General features: G+C 34.9%; 1 protein-coding gene across 1 annotated transcript; it reads left to right on the top strand.

Moving 5' to 3' along the window:
* The first annotated feature begins 1764 nt into the window (after positions 1 to 1764).
* LOC139969801 (uncharacterized) lies at positions 1765 to 18174 on the top strand. The gene is made up of 19 exons (XM_071975081.1): positions 1765 to 2155; positions 3497 to 3588; positions 3767 to 3911; positions 4386 to 4486; positions 5048 to 5068; positions 5647 to 5673; positions 6243 to 6310; positions 7328 to 7479; positions 7692 to 7795; positions 9300 to 9310; positions 10275 to 10437; positions 11308 to 11380; positions 11561 to 11658; positions 12280 to 12396; positions 13167 to 13393; positions 14192 to 14375; positions 15544 to 15675; positions 16467 to 16529; positions 17531 to 18174. The coding sequence occupies exons 2-19, from the start codon at positions 3544 to 3546 to the stop codon at positions 17624 to 17626; spliced, it is 1827 nt and encodes a 608-aa protein (XP_071831182.1). The 5' UTR covers positions 1765 to 2155; positions 3497 to 3543; the 3' UTR covers positions 17627 to 18174.
* The last annotated feature ends 1495 nt before the right edge of the window (positions 18175 to 19669 follow it).

Here is a 19669-nt window from a genome sequence, read left to right as displayed (position 1 = left end):
TCTTAACTTTGCTTGGCAAAGCACTATAATAGGGCTGGTTTGTCTGTATTGATGGACCGCTTTATTGAAAAATAGGCTACATCAGAGTTCTTAAGTATGGCACACGATGCATGTGAGTTGAGCAACGTATGTGCGTTTGTTATTCATTCAAGTCAGTGTATGGTCGCTTTGAACGTCCGTATATTTTGCACGGTCGCCGTCTGCCATCCGGAAGGAATATTTTGAAAGCTGGAACCGTGGTTCCCTTTGTAAGTAAATACTCAACAGACCATGAGTTTCCTGCAAAATATAAGTATTTTTAATTTTGGTTGACGCTCGACCAAATTGGACCAAGAGTAACAAAATAATTATTCAAGTTAGGAATATTAATCACCGCAGACGACCAGGCGCGTAGCCATGAATTTGCCAAGGGAGGGGCGAAAATGTAGGCAAAATATCAGAGCCGTAGATAGGGCAAAACTATCTAAGCGTAGCGCCACCATGATTGGCGCGAAGCGTACAAGAAAATTTTGGCTGAAAATGCCTCCCAGATCGCTGGAAATATGGCACTTCCCAGGCCTTGTAAGTTGCATCTTAGCATTTTCTCTTTTGAAATTACTAGCGATGTCATAAAAACATTAAAAAAAAAATATATAAAAAATATGCTCACGGGGGGGGGGGGCGGCTTCCCCTTCGCCCCCCCCCCTTGGCTACGCGCCTGCAGACGACAGCTAATGAACTCCACACTCACCCAGGAAGAAAATCATTACGTCATAATCTGAACTTACAGTGTATCAGCTGGGGTACGTACCTACTTCAGGGAGCTGCTACGTTAGAGTAGCAGCTCTCTGTCTACTTTATTATACGATGCCATAGCCTGCGTGTATGAATGTTAGTAGTGAATATATGCGTAAGCCTAGTGTCAACTTAACATCTTAACACTAAAAGTAACCACCAAAAATGTTTTTCTCAATTTGTGATCTGGGGCATTAATTTTACGCATCTGCCAAACCTGCTTTAAAGTTTCAGGAATTACCGATTGCTGTCACAGCAAGGAACGTACTTCAACCGTTGAATGCACGGTGTCCGGTAAGGAACTAACGTAAGTTAAGCCTAATGTTAGACTAACAGTTATTTGTTAGGTCTACTGTAACTTGTAAGGCTCAAGCTACCTATGTCAGTAGGAGCAGTAGCGTAGTATTGTCGGACCTATACAGTAGGCGAGACCGTACGTTACGTAGGCCTAACAGGCATATTCCGTTTTTTGGTCAACCATATTCGAGACCAGACATAGAAATAAGTGGGTTCTACGTGTTCCGTGTAGATTTCCGATCCATCAAGTGGGAGGAGGGGGGGGGGGAGTATACTTGGGCGCAGAGGTCAGTGGAGGGAGTATAGGGCGGTTGTTGCATGCAGTGTTATAAATCAGTTTAGTGGTTTATCAAGTAGTTTACGATTGGAGTGATTTCTCTGTTTGTCATTCTTTCAATTTGTTTGGCAAAGCACTACAATAAGATATGGATGTCCGTATCGATGGACCGATTCATAGAAAAATACAGCATAATACATAGCTTATAGCACAGGCCCGCATGTGAGTTGAGCGACGTATGTGTGTTGCTATTCATTCAAGTCAGTGTATGGTCGCTTTGAACGTCCGTATATTTTGCACGGTTGTCGTCTGCTATCCGGAGAGAAATATTTTGAAAGCTGGAATCGTACTTCCCTTTGTAAGTAAATACTCAACAGACCATGAGTTTCCTGCCAAATATTAGTATTTTAAATTTTGTTGACGCATGGCCAAATTGGACCACGATTTACAAATAGTTATTCAAAATATCAATTGTAATCACTGCAGACGACAGCTAATGAATTCCACACTCACCCTGGCGAAAATCATTACGTCATAATCTGGACTAAAAGTGTACAGCCAGGGTACGGTACGGTACGTACCTAGTACTAATGCAGCCTGTGTGTATGTAATGTTACTTGTTATGGCTAAACACAGCATCAACTTAACATTGTAACACTAACAGCCAAATGAACAAAAAAGTAATGTTCCTCAATTTGTAATCTGGGGCATTAACTTTCCGCATCTGTCAAAAGTCTGATTCCAGGAATTGCCGATTGCTGTCACAGCAAGGACGGTATTTTAACGCACGGCAAACGCAAGTGTCTGGTAAGGAACTAACGTACAGTTAAGCCTAATGTTAAGATGTAGGCCTAGGCCCCCTAACTGTTATTTGTTAGGCCTACTGTAACTTGCATTTGTAAGTTGTAAGGCTTACTTTAGTTTTCTAAGTCAGTATTAGTAATAGTAGCAATAGCCTAGTATTGCACTTTGTAGGACATACAGTGGGCTGGACCTAACTATACTTAAGCCTCAGTAACAGGGCACAGACATAACTAACTGAGTAAGAAACAGGGAAATATATAAAATTTGGGGCATGGCATAACATTAACAACATAACATTAAGCACAAACTGACACAGTGCAACTGTTACTTTTAAGTTGTGACTGCTACTGTTGTTAGACTAGGCTATACTATGTACAAGTGCTAGCCTAAAGACATAACCTAGGAAAACATATCTTTAGCTTAAAACGCAAAAAAGATGATGTTAAATGCATACCTCGGCTGCAGTAGCTGGATAGCATTACCTAGCATAAATGACAAGTTAGGTAGGCTTACAGTAACCACAATTTGACATCGCCAGAAAAAGTTGCTGATGCTCAATACTATGCTAAGTGGAGTTATTCCTGTAGGCTGTGGTTGGCCAAAAATTCATCATGGTTTCTGATTTGTGCCTGAGAGTTGTAGTCTTATGTAACAAATATATAAAACCAGTCACAGGGGGATGGGGGGGGGTGGATTAATATCTGTCACTACGTCAGAGTTCATATTAAGTAGAATAATTAGACGAACTAGCAAGATCGAATCGTCTATGTTTCTAAATTACTCCAATTGGAGTATCACAAAGATGAAAACATATCTTGTCTTTGCAAACAATAAGTGATCACTACCATTTAGCCTGTTCCACACCCCATTTGAACCAACCCATGCAACACACAACACATGCATAGACATTCTTTTCAAAACTTTGTTACATCTTGGCACTTATAGAATTATTTAAGCTAGAATGAATTTCTGACAATATTGAGGCTAGGTCTAGGCACAAACTCAAAGACTGACAGGGCCTGAATAATGCAATAAATAAGAGCAAAGTCATTGCTGTTATTAATTTAGAAATATTTCTTCTTGAGACTTTAAATTGTCTCTATAAATTTTCTGTGAATATCAAATTTGTTTTTTTCCATAGCCATTACAACTCTTGTTTTCACCAAGAGGTATGTCCATCAATAACATCTGTATCTTTGACCTATGGGTATGACACAGTTTTCAAAATGTCAAGAGAATCTGGTTTCTAGGACACTAACCTATCACTATCCCCCCCCCCTCCCAACAAATGACAAAAAAGGTATCTACCTTGTTACTTAATCTTCATTTTTACTTTATCTGTAGGTTGGGAAATTATTGAAGTTATCAGTTAGTAGAGTAGAAAACACAATATGGCAGTGGAGACAGCAGTAAGACCACAGACCAGTGCTGGACAAGTAAGTGCCATTTAGAGCTATTATTATTGCACCCAGACATTCAAATCTGGATATGTTTTAGATTGGTAATATTGCTGTTGTGCATTTTAGTTCCCAGAGGTTTAAGTGTATTAGGCAAAGTTGATATATGAGATATGATATCAAATGTTGACTTTTCTGTGGTTCCTTTCTTTTTCAGTGGTCTTCAATATTTCCATCTGAGCAAATATCTGAACAACAGTCGGCATTATTTGTCAAGAAACTCTTGGCTGTGGGAGTATCAACAATAACATATCTAAGGACTATCTTTCCAGAACATGCATTTGGAGACAGATGTTTGGAAGGTACTGTCTTCAGCTAAGATTCACAGTATACTTTCTTGTTTATAGTATTATTTACACAAATACTTATGGCTGGTATGTACAATTTCATGTTGGGCCATTCTCAACATTTGTATCTTTCATTTCTACTGCAGCTATTATATGTAAGGATATTAAAGAAAATAAATTCAGTTCAATTCATTGAATGCAAAAGAGAGTTTTTTCTGTTTTGATATGCTCAATAAATGAATATATGCTTTTAGCATATCATGAAGATGACCATAAACCCTCTAACTGCTATAAGACACTTGAAGAAACTAACATCTGACCATTCATGAGTTTAAACCAGGTGGTTAAATGTCTGAATTTTTATTTAAACTTCCCACAGTTTAATTTTTTCTGGGCCAGTTTAAATGTGTGAAGCATTTTATATGTTGCTTATTTGGTATAAAACCTGTGATGTAAAGTTGATATGGAAAATGTTCTTTTACTTTGCAGATTTGAACCTTAAAATTCTGAGAGATGATAGCAGTTGTCCGGGGGCTTGTAGTGTCATAAAGTGGATGAAGGGATGCTTTGATGCCTTGGATAAAAAATATGTGAGTTTTGGATAATTGATACTGTTTTGTTTGAATTCTTAGTCAAATCCCTTCTCCACATTGCAACATATGTCACTGGATGGTAGATGATAAAGGTGAAAACTGGGTCACTAATTAAAGAAGTTTGAATACCCCGGCTATAGAGCATTAATTAAAAGAAGAGTATAATTGATGAGGGTAATCCAACTAGTCTTTTTCACCAATTGATTTTTTAATTTGGCATAGCTAATTTAACCATTCTTTGGATGACATGAAATACTTTGTAGGATTATAAAGAACATTACTGGTTCATCAAGGATGTCTGCTGGAAAACTGAATTGTGCTATGATACTTTAGTGATGAAATGCAACCAGCTGCCTGAGTATTGTTTGTAGTGAAAAACATGGAATCACCTAAATCTCAGTCCTGTTAGGACGTTTGTTTTTTAACTTCATATCCGTTTATTTCATTGTGCAGTACAGTACAGTAGAATTAATGATACTGATTGGGAGGTTTCACTTAACACTTAGCCACTTATAATATGAAATTAATTTACAGTTTCTGTTTCCTCTTGTTTTATAGCTCAGAGCATTGATTATTGGGGTGAGTAGTGACACTATTTTCGGTTACCAATGGTCCTCTTGTGACAGTTTGATGTGTGGTGGAATTGAGTTGACTGTCTGTATGTGCACTGCAGCAAAAAGTATCAGACTCAGGACTACAGCTACTTCCCATATAGTATTGTTGAAACTTTCTTCAAGAGTATTGCCTATGAACCACATAAATAATATGAAGTGATGGGAGGGGAGGGGGGGGGGGGTGGCTAAATAGTTTCTATGACACTTTCCCATATTGCAAATACGTTTGTACAGAAATTTGTACATGATCACAGATTCACAGTTCACTATGTCTTCCATTCTATGATTCACACCAGTTACTACAAATCTTTCCGCCTGTTTTAGTATGATTTACTGAGACACTGAACATTATTCAAATCACATGAATTTACAGCTCTAGGTAGAACCAAAACAATTTCTTGTTAACAAAAATTCCAGAAAATCTTTACTTTCAGAAAATGATGTGGTTGCTTCAAGAAACTACACTAAACTATTCTACTTCTTTAGTTGCCTGCTGTAGAAATACTGAATTATTTGATATTGAATGTTTTTTTTCACCATCAGCTCTATATCGATTCTGATGATCCTGATGTAAGTTCTTGCCACTAATAACATAAAGTTTCTTAATTTAATTATTTGCCATGATGTTTTGGTTGAGTTATTAGAAATTAGAAAATGATTGACATTAACAGTTAAGCCTGCAATGAGGAACCAACAGCATCATCAGTTTATCCTTAAAGGACCATGCCAGAGACATGGCATATTTTAAGCTGAATATCTTGAAAAATTGAAAAGATATAAATAGACATTAGTAGCAATCAAATTTTTCCTTGGCCTGTGACATAATGTAGAATTCTGTCTAATGTCTTCCTATAATCGTTGCAGTAGTATATCGTGAAATACTTTATATAATTACTTTTAATGTACTGCATCGTAAACTTCCACCTATGGAGAAAAGTAGCAATCAAATGCTTCACAAACCCTCCCCTCCCCCATTTTCATTTTCATTAACATGTATAGGGTTGTGTTAAATCTAATTTCCAGCTTATTGTGAAAAGGTGTCAGTTGATATGGACCACCACAGTAGATAGTATTTCCATTATATGCATTTTAATATCAACAATTCCTACAAAATAGTTTGCTTTTTCCTTGTCATATAGACTGTCATCGAGTCATACACCTTCAAATTTAGCTACACTGAAAGTGGACCCAGTGTGGACATTTACAGGTGATTATATCAAATTTTCCTTCCAGTCTCTAGACCGTGAATTAATGTACAAGATCTTGCTTTCATCAATCGGTTACTATTTTACAAATAGTGAATGGTTATGAGTGCAATAGTGCAAATATTTCATGAGTTGAAAGATGTAATTTGTTCCATTCAACTCGGCTGCGCCTCGTTTTGAACAGACAGGTTTCTCTGCTCTCTTACCATTGAAAAAAGTGCTACCAAAAAAGTATAACCCATGGTTCTATTTCATAGAGTGGAATAAAGCGGATTTGCATGCAATCAACGAGCAATTGACCAATCAAGTGACCAGAATACCAAATAATTAAGGTGTTGTATAAACTGCAAAAGTAAATTGCAGTATGTATTTATAACAAAATTTACACCTAAGTTGCATTCTTGCATAGAATTTGCCCAAATGTTGTCTTTTTCATTGACTGATAAAGAGGAAGTAAGGTTAATAACATACTGTAGTCTGTTATGGTAGTCAGCCAAGATTGCACCACAAGTTATACACTTAGGCATAATTATAGGCACCAAATGTACAAGTGAAAGAATATCAATTGAATTAAGATTGTAGGTCACAACAGCATTTGTATCTGGTAAATGATTTGTAACTTGCTAATTAGGAACAGCCAAATGCAGACACAGTTCCAGGGAGTCTGTGAGGGGGGGGGGGTTCAAAGTAGATTCCACACCTTCCGATTGAACACATAAAACATTAACTATAGCTATTAGCTCAATGTTGCATGTATATCTAACTATAGACCTAATTTATAGCCTAAATATTCTCAGACACTATTTCACATCTAAAATTTTAATTTTTTCCTTAATTAACAAAAACCATGTACCACATCATGTAGAAGACTTCAGTTTTGATATCAATGCCCAAGCTTCATGTGTCCATTATGTATGCTTGTCTTGCACTCACTGTTGTGTAAAACACTTTCAGATGAACTTTCTGAATTTTTAAATTTTTGTAAATGTGTAAATCTTTGGTCTTTCTTGATCTTACAGAAATGAAAACAAAATTAGTGGCGCTGGTTCAGCAAAGGAGACAAAGAAGGCAACTCTTCGACTACTACGTACTATCATTGTTTTGACTCAGTCTCTTAAACTCTTACCAGATGAGGCTATGATGACCATGAAACTTCTTTACTATGATGAAGGTACTTGTTTCCCTTTTGCGATTTATTTATTAAAAAGAGAGAGAGAGAGAGAGGTGGAGAGAGTGAGGGAAAATACAGTTTCAATCATTTATACTCCATCTTCAACCAACTCTAAGGGTGTACACAATATAAGTTTGCTTTTGGTTGTTTGGATATTACTGAAAGTGAGAACATAATTTACATATTAAATATTTGTATCCCTTTTCAAACAGTCACCCCAACAGATTATGAACCTCCTGGTTTCAAGGCTTCTCCATCGGACAACTTTACCTATGAAGATGAACCAATGAACATTAGAGTTGGTGATGTCACAACTGTAAGTACTCAGCAAAGTAACTACTTAGGCATTTTATACACCCAGGGTATTCAAACTGGGGGTCGCAATTGTTTATAGAGTCACCCAAATGGCTTGCAGGGTAGCCAGTGTTCCGGTAGATAAAGAAACATTGCCAATATTTGTAGAAAAATGTGGAAAATCTTCATCATGAATTTCTTCAAAAGTTGCTCCTTTTAAATCAAAGTGTGAATCAATAGTTTTAACATGTGCACCATTGAAATCTGAATCAAGGTTAGAAAGTTTACTCTCAGCAATGCTAGGGGTACAGTACAGAACTTTTAGAAATCAAGTAATGTTCGTGGCAAGCATCCCAACTCAATGGTGACTGTTGGAGTCAGAAAAGGGCTGATAATGAAGTCGGCTGTTCCACCATCCATTTGGACTTTTCTTCTGTGGTTTCCTGAAAAGTCACCTTGGTTGTGAACATAAACAGGTTGTACAATTTCTATATTTTGGTGTGAAGTGCTTGTCGATGCATGTACTAAGGGATGGGTGCATTGCAAATATGTGTCAAGCAACATTGCATCATTGATCTCAATCGGATTCATATTTAGTGTATATGTGTGGCAGATATACTCCTCTGGGAATTTGATCCCTCCATTTAGATAAGAGTTCTTGATGATGATCTATGTGTCATGTAAATAGTGATTAAACCTTAGTAAATAATATGTTGACACTTTCAGGGCAATTTGATGAAACTATTTTTTCCAAAGGACTGCCTGGTTTCCTTTTCTGTAGTTCAATCTGAGTCCGACAATCCTTATAATTTAGGACCATAAAATAATAATTTACAACTAGAAATTACTAGCTTCTCTCTCATGTTTCAAAGGATAAGTGTAAACTGTAGTACAACTTGTCACATCGGCAAATTTGAAACCACTTGTTAGTCATCTTCGGTAAAATGTTGAAGAGTAAGTGGACAAGTGGGATCTCAAACCATCTCTTCACATGTTCCGCTTTGCTTGCATTCCCACCAATCACACCCGATTCAATAATTCGCTGTGCTTTCATATGCATTTACATGTCTCTTTGCATAAATTTGAACTTGAGTTTTGTCCTAGTACTCATATTTGCCTATAATTGCTTCTTAACTTGAAATGATAGTTTCATTTGATAATTCTACACCAGTTGTCCGATTATCCATGTTTATGTGTACATGTGGTTATGCAGGGTCAAACTTTTAAGTTCAGTTGAGATCTGTTAAGATCAGTTCTTGCTCACAGGCATAAAATTTCTAATTGAACATGTTTACAATTTGAAATGGCACAGGACACTATATTTACTGACTTCTACTGCTTTAATTTATTTTCAAAATATTACAAAAACTGTTAGCAAACTGCTTGTCTACTAAAGAGCCTCTGTAAGAGAATGTGTTAAAGTAAGTGGGCCTGTCGTTTCAATCGTAGCAGGATCTTCTTCAGAGGCTGAATCATTAATTGATTTTTTTCTCTTTTTCTTTTCGCCCTCATGGTTTATTGGACAGCCGTTTCACACGTAAGTGTCTATCTGTAGTTGTAATTATAGTACCACATTAACCCCACTATGATTGTTTGTGTTATAGTAATGTCTTACTTTGGATATGAAAATCCTTAAGTTTTAATCATATATTCTTTTGTATTCCAACTACTGCATATGCTAACATATATATAAATAAATATATATAAATACGTATATGTAAAGATACAAAGTACAGATTTTAAATCTAATAATAATGTGAAGTGCTTCATTTAGTTAATGTGACTAAGAATAGTCCATCTTGTTTGGATATCTATAGCAGTATGATGCAGCCAAAAAAAATGTTGCATCACAAATACTAATGCATATTGCAATTTTTGGTACACAGAAACGTATTATCTGCAGCATTTTAATACGTATCGAAATTTCTAACCTCAAAGTTGGGATTCACTATGTTGACATGGCCACTTGTAAAATGAAGGGTTAGCATCAAATGACTTTTAGATATGAAATTGTATAGAAGTTGAATCAGTTAACAGCTGTGATATGCCCAGAAAAGGTAATATATCATGCTACAATAGAGCAGTAAAATAAATCCACTACCAATTCCTCAATTTTAATTGAAATTTTGTTGGCATCTCTTCTAAATCATATTTACAGCCTTTTAAGTTATTAAAATAGTGATGAGGTGGGGTGGCAGAAGGGGGGGGGGCACAGAGGTGCTGTGTAAGTTATAGCAATGAGGGTGTAATTTAGGGGATAGAGGTACCTTTAGTTATGAAGAATACTGTACAGGTAGCATGGTATCACTAGAGACACAACAACATGTGTTTACATCACCCACGTACAAAGGTCTAATTTGATGGTAAAACTTGCTATGGTGCTATTGCTAACAACTGTTCAAGAAACTAACTTTATTTCATTTCACAATTAGTTTTATAAGATTATTACAGTCAGTGTGTGTACTTTTCTAATTTTGACACATTTTCTTTATAAATTACAGAGTAAAGGTACGAATGAAAACAGACAAGAGTCAATTTGATATTAATGAAGATGAGGAGAAGGAGAAAGAGAAGGAGAAAGTAGTCAAGGATGTAGAAAATTCTTCTGAAGAAATCATTGATAAAGGCCTAGATGAAGAAGTGGACGTTATTCAGGAGAAACAGGTGTGTTCTGAAAATTGAATATGACAAAATTGGTATATCTGTTTTACTTAAAACTGTCTTTAACATTGGTTTTGCTACAATCTGGTAGAACAATTATTTTCCAGTATGAAAGGAAATATAAAGGGGCTGAAAAAAATATCAATCTGTTACTTAAGTCCCCCCAATCACTCCAAAAACAGAGAAAAGTTGTCATAAACACAAAGGTTTCTAAATAAAAAATAAAATAATACATTAAATTTGTTGGAGGCAATATTGTCTTTATTACTTCAGAATTTGTAAAAAAATAAAAGTAAAAGTAATAAATAAAAAAATGAAAAAAACGAAATGACTAGTTGTATAAATCACAATTTAAGCAACTTGCCAAAAGATGCAAGTGCTTGTAATATCTACTGGTTTAGATGAAGTTCCTACTGGTATTTTCCTGAATTACAACACACATAGTTACTGTGAGAGCAGATCAATAATTTTGGCTGATAATAAGCTTTAAAATGATGTAGAAATCATGTCGATTCTCGGACTGATCACTGTTAACTGACTTGTCATGTGTTAATGTTCTTAAATGACTACTGGCAAAAAAATGGAAGAGGCTTTTTTTTTTGTCCCTACTATCAATGTGAAAAGATGCACAAGCATTTAGTCAATAAATAGCCTGAATTTCAAGGCCTGATCTACATAGGTATGTAGATCAATGGGTATCAAATTATGTGAGAAAATGAAATGGCTTGGTCAGAATGATGTAGAGTTAAAATTCAATGAGTGGTTTAGTTTACTTAATATTTTTATATTTGTATTTATATTTAAATCCAGTATCCTCTTTTAATTTGAAATTTATTATTAGTCTTCTAACTTTGCATTTCTTGTTACTTTCAGCCTGCAGAACATGACAAATGTCAAGAACCTGAGAACTGTGATAATGTTCCTGTTGAAAGTCCTGTCTTACCAGGTATAACTTTCTTTTAATTGTCTATTTTAGTTCACGTTGGACGTATCATGTAATACTCAAAAATAAGGCACAGTATCGTATGTAGAATTCTGATTATGTTTGAAGATTTTTAGAAAACATGGTAAAATATGTAATAAAAAATCCTAATTAATGAAACTATCCATGTGTTGAACCTTGCAGATAAATCCAGTGAAGCTGCATTGGTGAAACCAACCTCTGAAGAAGCCAAACAGTCTGAGGATGAATACCCTGTCAAGTGTCCCTGTGGATTAGCAGAGGTGACATCACGTTTAACATGATTATGATTTAGCTTCGATAAATGCTTTAAATAGATATTTAAAGTGGAAGGTACACTTTCAATTAATTACATTGCACCTTTTAAGATATTCCACACAATCTAAAAATAGTATTAAACAACATTGGAAACTTTTCATTTCCTTTTGAGAAGAACTCTTCAGAAATTGACACCATTTGAAGCTTTGAATTTGAGGAAAAAAAAGGAAAAAGATAACTGTTGTAACAAAATGAATTGCATCAACTCAACTTTTTCTTAAGTTTTCATTTATCTTGCTGGATTGTTCTCATGTAAACATAGAATGTGTTCTATTTTGTATTGTTATTGGTGCATTTGATTCTTAAAGTGATATTTGAAGCTGAGATTAAACCTTCATTGATGCTTGCATTTTGTTCATTTTTCTGGTAGAATGTTTTCATATAGGCCAATTGCTTTAATCCTCAAAGGGAATACCAGCTGTACCATAGAATGTAGTATTTTAAACAAAATTCCTTGCATTTTCAGGGATAATTACAGGTTTCCATACATGAATTTTGAACCTGTGACACAAGTTTTCTTTTGCTGTATTTTGGCAACCTTTGAAATAAATTTCTCTTTCATATAGGATGATGGACTGATGATACGATGTGAAGACTGTGAAACATGGCAGCATGCCGTCTGTTACAAGATATTATCTGAAGAGGAGGCTCCCTCGAAGCATCTCTGCTATGCTTGTGCAAAGGTAAGACCCTCTCACTCAGCTGTATAATGCATTTAGAGTCATCTACTTGTAGGAAACAAACAGTTTAACCCCAAGAAGATGAAACAATATAGAATATTCTTGATCCCTGCATGTCATCTTTGTTGTTTGTTTTCCAACATTGGACTAAGGTTTGTTAGTTTGGTAAACCATTGTGTTAGAGCCCTGGTATTCAAAGTGGGGGTTGCGACTATTTTAAGGGTCGCCAAAATGTTTTGGACGGCCGTCAAAGAAATTGTAGGAACAAAAATAACATTGTGGAATAAAAGTGGAGAACTTTTGAACATAAAATACTTCAAGAGTTCCAAACTATAACATATCTTATGCAATTAAGCACCCTTATTCAAATTTCGCAAATGTCAGGAGGATACCTGATTTATTTTTTTATTCATTTTTTTTATTTATTTTTTATTGTTTTATTTATTTATATTTTTTATAAATATATATTTTTTTATTTTCTTCCAGGGAGTCTCCTACTTTGTTAAGTCTTTTTAAGACTTTATTGGAGACTTCCTTCCCATAGTACACAATTGGCAATAAAACAAATTAAATGAATATATACCTCCTCCATGTATACCCCAGGGGACAACATCTGCCACTGGAGGGTGATCAAGATGAAGAGCAAAAAGGTTTGATTTAGAGAATTGACTCACTTCGGTTAGATATACATGTATGCTAGATGAGTGAGAAAGTCAGTCTACAGTGTTCCTCTGTATGTTGCTTCAGAAGTAAACATTCATCTTTTTTTTCAGAAATCACCTGAGAACCTTACACCAACTGATCCATATTTGACCAATCTTAAACCAGCAAATGCCACAGCTCTGTGCCTTTGGAGAAGATCTCTAATTGCTGCAACAGAATTTACCAAAATATTGCTTCCTAGCTTTGCCAAAAGATTGTCAGTAGAAGTACCAGTGGCAAGGGGTCTTCTAAACAGGTTGGAGAAGGAAGGATTTGTAAAGGCAGCAGGAAGAGGAAGGTAAAGATTACTACACACTTGGTTCAGTACTGTGTTTAACCTGTACATTCCTATTGGCCTACAATGGAGACTCAAACGGACATAAAAATGATCACCCAGTTTGCAAATCTAAAGTATTTGCCAGTATGAATTGGTATCATACATTATCCCTGTCTGACAATATTTGTTTACTTATCAAGATATAATACAGGAGACAAGAACTTGCAAAACAATAATTCTTGTTAAGTTTATGCTGAAAGATGTTCTTTGAAATGCATTTGAATGAATCATGACTGTGGACATACATAGATCATATTATTAGATATGTACTAACACAAGGATATGCATGTATTGCAGTGGAGATGTAAAGAACCTGTTACCTTGGTAACATGATGTCACCACAGGGAAGGGGTGGGGGGTGTAACCCGACTTTTCAACCCAACACAAAAATCAAAAGTATTTACTAGCACAATCTTGTGTTTGGATGTTATTTATGCACCATTCACTTGTAAGTTTTTCTGGGAAATGACCCAATATATGAGGGTCAGTTTCAAAGACCTCAGGACAACCCTCCCCCAACTCTGTGCTAGATTGCATAGTGCAACTTAAACCATAACATATACATGGCCTTAGATCACTATCAATATCGACACACATTTGCTGCAGCATCAGTGTTATCTCTTTGAACAGTTATAACATTTATAACATAGCCAATACTTGACAACAAAAGTGTTATCATCCCCATAACCTGTTGTCATAAAAAAAAAACATTCAATGTATATGAAGTAATTCTAATAGAGTGTTTTGTCTTTCAAACAGGGCTGGTAGAATTGTGGAAGTGAAGAAAATAAAATCAGAAGGTTTTTTGAAATATTTTCAAAAGAGATCATCTGAAACAGAAACAAAAACAGAAAAGAAAGAGTTGCAAAGGAAGGATGAGGAGGATGAAAATATTCCAGAGCCTGAGCTTACAGAAATGGAAACAAATAAACACCAGAATGAAGTAAGCAGCTGAATTCTTGTGAAAGTTTTAATTACTTTGTCTTGTTTTTTGCTCTTTCGTTCTTTAGCTGTAATAAGAAGAAATTTCCAGCGAGTTGAAATTTAGTTAAAATTAGAATTTGTTTCCTATCAGAGAGCAGCACTCTCTACCGTTCAAAGAAAATGTACGATGCCCTTATTTTCACTACCTTAAAACTGATTGTCGCACCTGCTTGAACGATGCTGTATTGACACTCAGGATTCTTTTAAAAGTTTTGAAACTGATATGGAGTTGAAATCTTTCCCACCTTGTTTGTATGTTCTTTTTGGAATTAAAAACTTTGTAGCAGTGCTATGGGTTGGTATATTTAATGGTTGCTTTTGAAGTGATGAGGGTCTAGCATTGTGGAAGTGATGAGTTCAGCTGATACCCAGCTGGATCTTTCATGCAAGATTCTTTGCAGTATTCTTTTTTTGAAAAAGTTTATAGATCATAGGTTTTATCATGTACACTTCACATATTCTCCTTAAAAGTCACTGCAGTTTTGGATTTTATTAATTGGACACAGGTTTGTGGAGGAGTTGAATAGAAACATCATGCTGGCTGATAACAGGAAGTGGCACAGACTATATCAAATCTAGAATGTCAATATTTAAAAGACCTTACAGACTTGCTATTACATGACATTTCTTACTGATTTGATATCACAAGGCATAACCTGCATGTTACCAGTCTGTGAGAAAAGCTAAAAGAAGTAACATCTGGGCCCTATTTTGTAAAGATTACTTACGAAACTTCTTAAATAATTCTTCGTAAGTCACTTAAGAAGTTTGAACAAGAAATAGTTTGTATCTTACCAACGATTAATCTTCTTAAGTTACGAACAATTATTTAAGAATTTATTAAAAGTTTGTATCTTTTATAACTTTGAAAGAGGCTGAATTTGACCTTTGACCTGTAGCGCCAACTTTCTCTGAAACTTCGTAAGTTGCTTTATGAAATAGAAGATAAGAATGTTCTTAAAGTTAAGAACAATTACAGGCTTAAGAAAGATTATTCTTCTTAATTCCAAGATAAGAATGTTCTTAATTCCAAGATAAGAATGTTCTTAACTTTTATGAAATAGGGCCCAGTCCTCATAGTTGAAATCAACTCTGTTGACTTGTTTACTTATCATTGTTGTTGACAGGTTGAGAGTCTGACAGAGAAGACAGCTCAGATGGATGTTTCCTCAAGGAGCAAGAGATCAAAGAGAAAGGGATTAACAAGCTTACAGATTACAGAGAAGGGAGATAATCCATCCAACACAAAAACCAAGAAGGTAAATAGTCCGTCTGTACTTAACCTTTTTGTTTAATGCTGCATTTAAAAGTTTTAATTATTTTGTCTTGTTTTTTGCTCTGTTTTTAGTCAGTCTTTAGCTGTAAATAGAAGATATTTCCAACAGGGTTGAAATTCAGTCAAAATTAGAGCTTGTTTCGTATCAAAGAGCAGCACTCTCTACCATTCCAAGAAAATGTACGATGCCCTTATTTTCACTACCCTCAAACTGATTGTCACACCTGTTTGAACGATGCTGTTTTGACACTCAGGATGTTTCTCACTCATGTGCCTTGGACTATTGTTTTGATTCTGTTTGTTTCATTTGACTGCAAAGTGTGATGCTTGCATTAAATATAAAATATTTCCTATAGGCCTACGGCCTACCCTGTGATACATCTTTGGCTTTTGCCTGAGATCTTGTGTCAAGAGTTTTTCATGTAAACCAAATGTTCGACACTGTAAAGATAAAACAGAGTTGTCCGTTCTATGCCGATAATTCTAAATTACTTGGTGGAAAGTGACTACGCTAATTTCCCACAAAACTCTAAATACACTGAATTATGAACCTGTTGTGTGCAGTTACAAATATCAGTCCAGTTTTGAGGATTTAAAAGTTGCTTGTAAACTGCCATTGAATAAAATGTTATGTTTATGGCTTGAGTTAAAATCCTGATGGTAGATTCAGGAGCAACAGTGGTCTAGTAAATGATATGCAGCGATACATACTATATTTCTGTTTACAATCACCATTTTAAATAAGTCTGACGTGTGATGTATTATTCTCTCCAGCTGCCGATAAAACCAGTAAACTCAAAGAAACAGAAATCAAGGAAGAGAGCATCCATAAGTGGGGTGAGATTTCCAGCTTTGCTATGTTGTATCAGTCCTGTAAGCGCTCTGCAGTAATATTCATTGGCTGTAGGAGAGTCGTAATAGTGGTTATTACACAGACTAAATAAGAACACCTGCAGTGGTCTCTTTAGTCTCTTTAGATAATTTTATCATAATTTTCATCCACAAAAAACAGATTAGTTTTGGTACTTTTAACTGCAATCAAAGTACCAACTGTGGCTTCTCTTGCATCCTGCAAAGAATATAAGCCATCAATAATAGATATCCTTAACAGGAACAGTAGTGCAAACTCATCCAGCATATTTGCTTGTTTTGAATTTTTGTCAGTATTTACAGCTAGTACAGATTAGTTAAACTACATTTCAATTATCAGAGTGTCTTCTTCTGTGTAATTGAACAAGCAATATAAAAGGATTGAAGCAGGTTTGGGTAGAGTTGGGTTAAATTCAGTGCCATTTGATATTGGAATCTCATCATAATTTAGGTTGTTATATTAAATTCTTTAGTTTCCCTTAATGTAACTTAAATATCCAAAATTTTTACTTTTTCATTCACTATGTTATTAAATTGCTAATATGAAATTTCAATAACTAAATGGAATCATTAATGACTTGCTCATTAACTTTGATTAGTAAAGGAAATCTGGGAGAGTATCTTGGATTGGTTGCAATCTTATTTAGAGAAATACTCCATAGCTTTAAATAAAACTTACATTCTGGACAACTTTAAGTTACTTTCTGAGAACATGTGAACAATTGATCATTACTAATTGTGATAATAATCTGTGAGATAAATTGTGAGCTGGGTGCTGTTTAGCTGCTGCCATGTGGATGGATTGTCTCTATGTTTGACAGGTTATTGTTGACCAGGGTAGTATAGTGATGCGCCTTGAGACAGTTATCGTTACATAAATCTGCGCTTTATTAATCTAAATATTGTTATTATTATTATTGTTTTCTGTGTGTGTGTGTTTTGTCATTCTTCATTCTTTTTCTTTACAGAATGACTTTGAAATCAGTGATAGCCAGGAAACTGGTTCCCAGAAAGGTAGAAAGAGGCGTAAGGCTAGTTCAGTGTCAAAGCCAGTGGTTGTGTAGTTTTGGTTCTTGTCATTTGAATTTTATATACTTTCAGAAAGCATTTTAATATATCATTTATTACATGCAAGAAATATGCAAGAAGGGTAACCAAGACAACATTGGTATTTTTTCAACATTTTTAAAGAGATGTAGAGTATTTGATCGTGTGAAGATGAAACTGTTCTGTTCTTAGGAACTCATTTCACTTTTAGTCTGAGCCACTGTTATGTTCTAAAGTACGCAGCACTCATGAATGATGTTAGCACATTTAAACAGTTAACTTTTTATTTGTCATCTTCAGTTAAGTTTTGTTTAAAATATTGTAATAAGGTTAAAGCCTTCAGATAGGAATTTTAACTGTTCAATGGCTGCTATGGTTTGAGCAGAAACTTGAGAAAATTATCATCCTACTTTGATGTTGAATCCAAAAATAATGAGCAGATCGCTCCCTGCTCTTGTACTTTTAAAGTGAGTGGTATATACCTGAATAATACTTCTTGAATTGTATTCCTCAGTCATCATAAACAAAAAAGGTTCACATTCTCGTTGATTGTTTTCTAGTCAAATTACTTTTGTTTCAAAAAAGAAATGGAAAAAGATTGACTCCTAATTTTCCATTAAATAACAAATTAGAAGAATGATGTATAAGGTACTCAAACAGTGTAACTTGATGCAGTTATAATACATAGTGTTCTAGGTTATCTTTCTGCCTTCCTACATTTTACGGTGTACTATCTAACCATACATTTCCCTCGCTACCAAATCATATTATTGGATTGTTCAGTATCTTTCCATATAGTTATTTGCTAAAACAAAATACTGAACAATTTAAAGGATGAAAGACAGTGCATCTTGCGAATGGATCAGTGAAACTAGTACCTTATTTTAGTAGAATCATTTAGAGCCTGTTTACCATTGATCAAGATCAAACACAGATCTCTTAGTTCAACACACAGCTGTGAATCACACCTGTAGTATAAAAACAAGTTTGACCTGGACCCAAAAACCTAGAAATGTTAATATGAAGAGAGACCATGCTTGAACAAGCAACCCTGAATCAAACTTGTTAAACCTTATTCGATATTCGCAGGTCTGTCAGAATCAGGGATCATCTCTGCGTTTGTAGAGAGCAATGTTCCCTATGGCATGGATAAAGTTTAAACTTTTGGCCTGTAAATGCCAAGAGAATGTGATCACTCAAATGACTAGGTGGATTAATTTCATCAGAATAAGAAGTAACTTTCTTAAAAGGTCTTCGAAATTATACTTATTGCTTTAATTTGATAAATTATCAAAAGTATCTAATGTAAGAAAAATTTAATATATGTCATAGTTCACAGCATTGCACAAGTTTGCAAATATTTATGAAAGTTAAAGTTATTTATTACTCAGAATGTCAACTGTGACAGACTTCCAGAGGTGCCTTAGCAAAATTAGCACAACAAAATACAAAAAATGAAAGAAAAAAATAAATAGAGACACAAGGAAAAAGAGAAAAAGAGAGTTGATATTAGAAGATTCTGTATATTTAAAGACATTGTAAATAAGATTATATTGTTCTATGTTTCAACTCACGTTTTACATAAGTTATTATTACAACATTCCATTTTGTGTTCATGGTGTGATATCATGCCAAGTTGTATTTGCTTCACATAAAATATTGATTCATAAAACTTGTTTTGTGTATTTGGTCTTTTATTTCTGTTCATGAATACATTTGTCACTTTATATTTAGCATTTGGATACTGCTTGTCAACTCAACAACAAATATTTCTTAAGCATGTTTTCTTGTTTAATAGCATTATATGATTTAAAATGATTTCAGATTGTTGATGGGGTATCACTTGAGAAAGAACGGAACAGTTGTTAGTTTTAGCCATGTTCAGAAGCAATTATCAGGACGGATTTTGAATTTTATATAAAGGGGGCGAACCTGGCCTTTTTAAAGCTCACTCCTATATAGGGAGTCAAGGGTATCTCTCCCCCCCCCCCCCGCCCGGGAAAATTAAGCTTTTAAGTTTCAATTGCTGAGGCATATTTAGAATATAAATTAGGTCTATA

The sequence above is a fragment of the Apostichopus japonicus genome, chromosome 7 (assembly GCF_037975245.1).
Source record: "Apostichopus japonicus isolate 1M-3 chromosome 7, ASM3797524v1, whole genome shotgun sequence".
NCBI lineage: Eukaryota > Metazoa > Echinodermata > Holothuroidea > Aspidochirotida > Stichopodidae > Apostichopus > Apostichopus japonicus.
The sequence above is the reverse complement of the archived record's forward strand: the minus strand, read 5'-3'. Positions and strand labels throughout refer to the sequence as shown.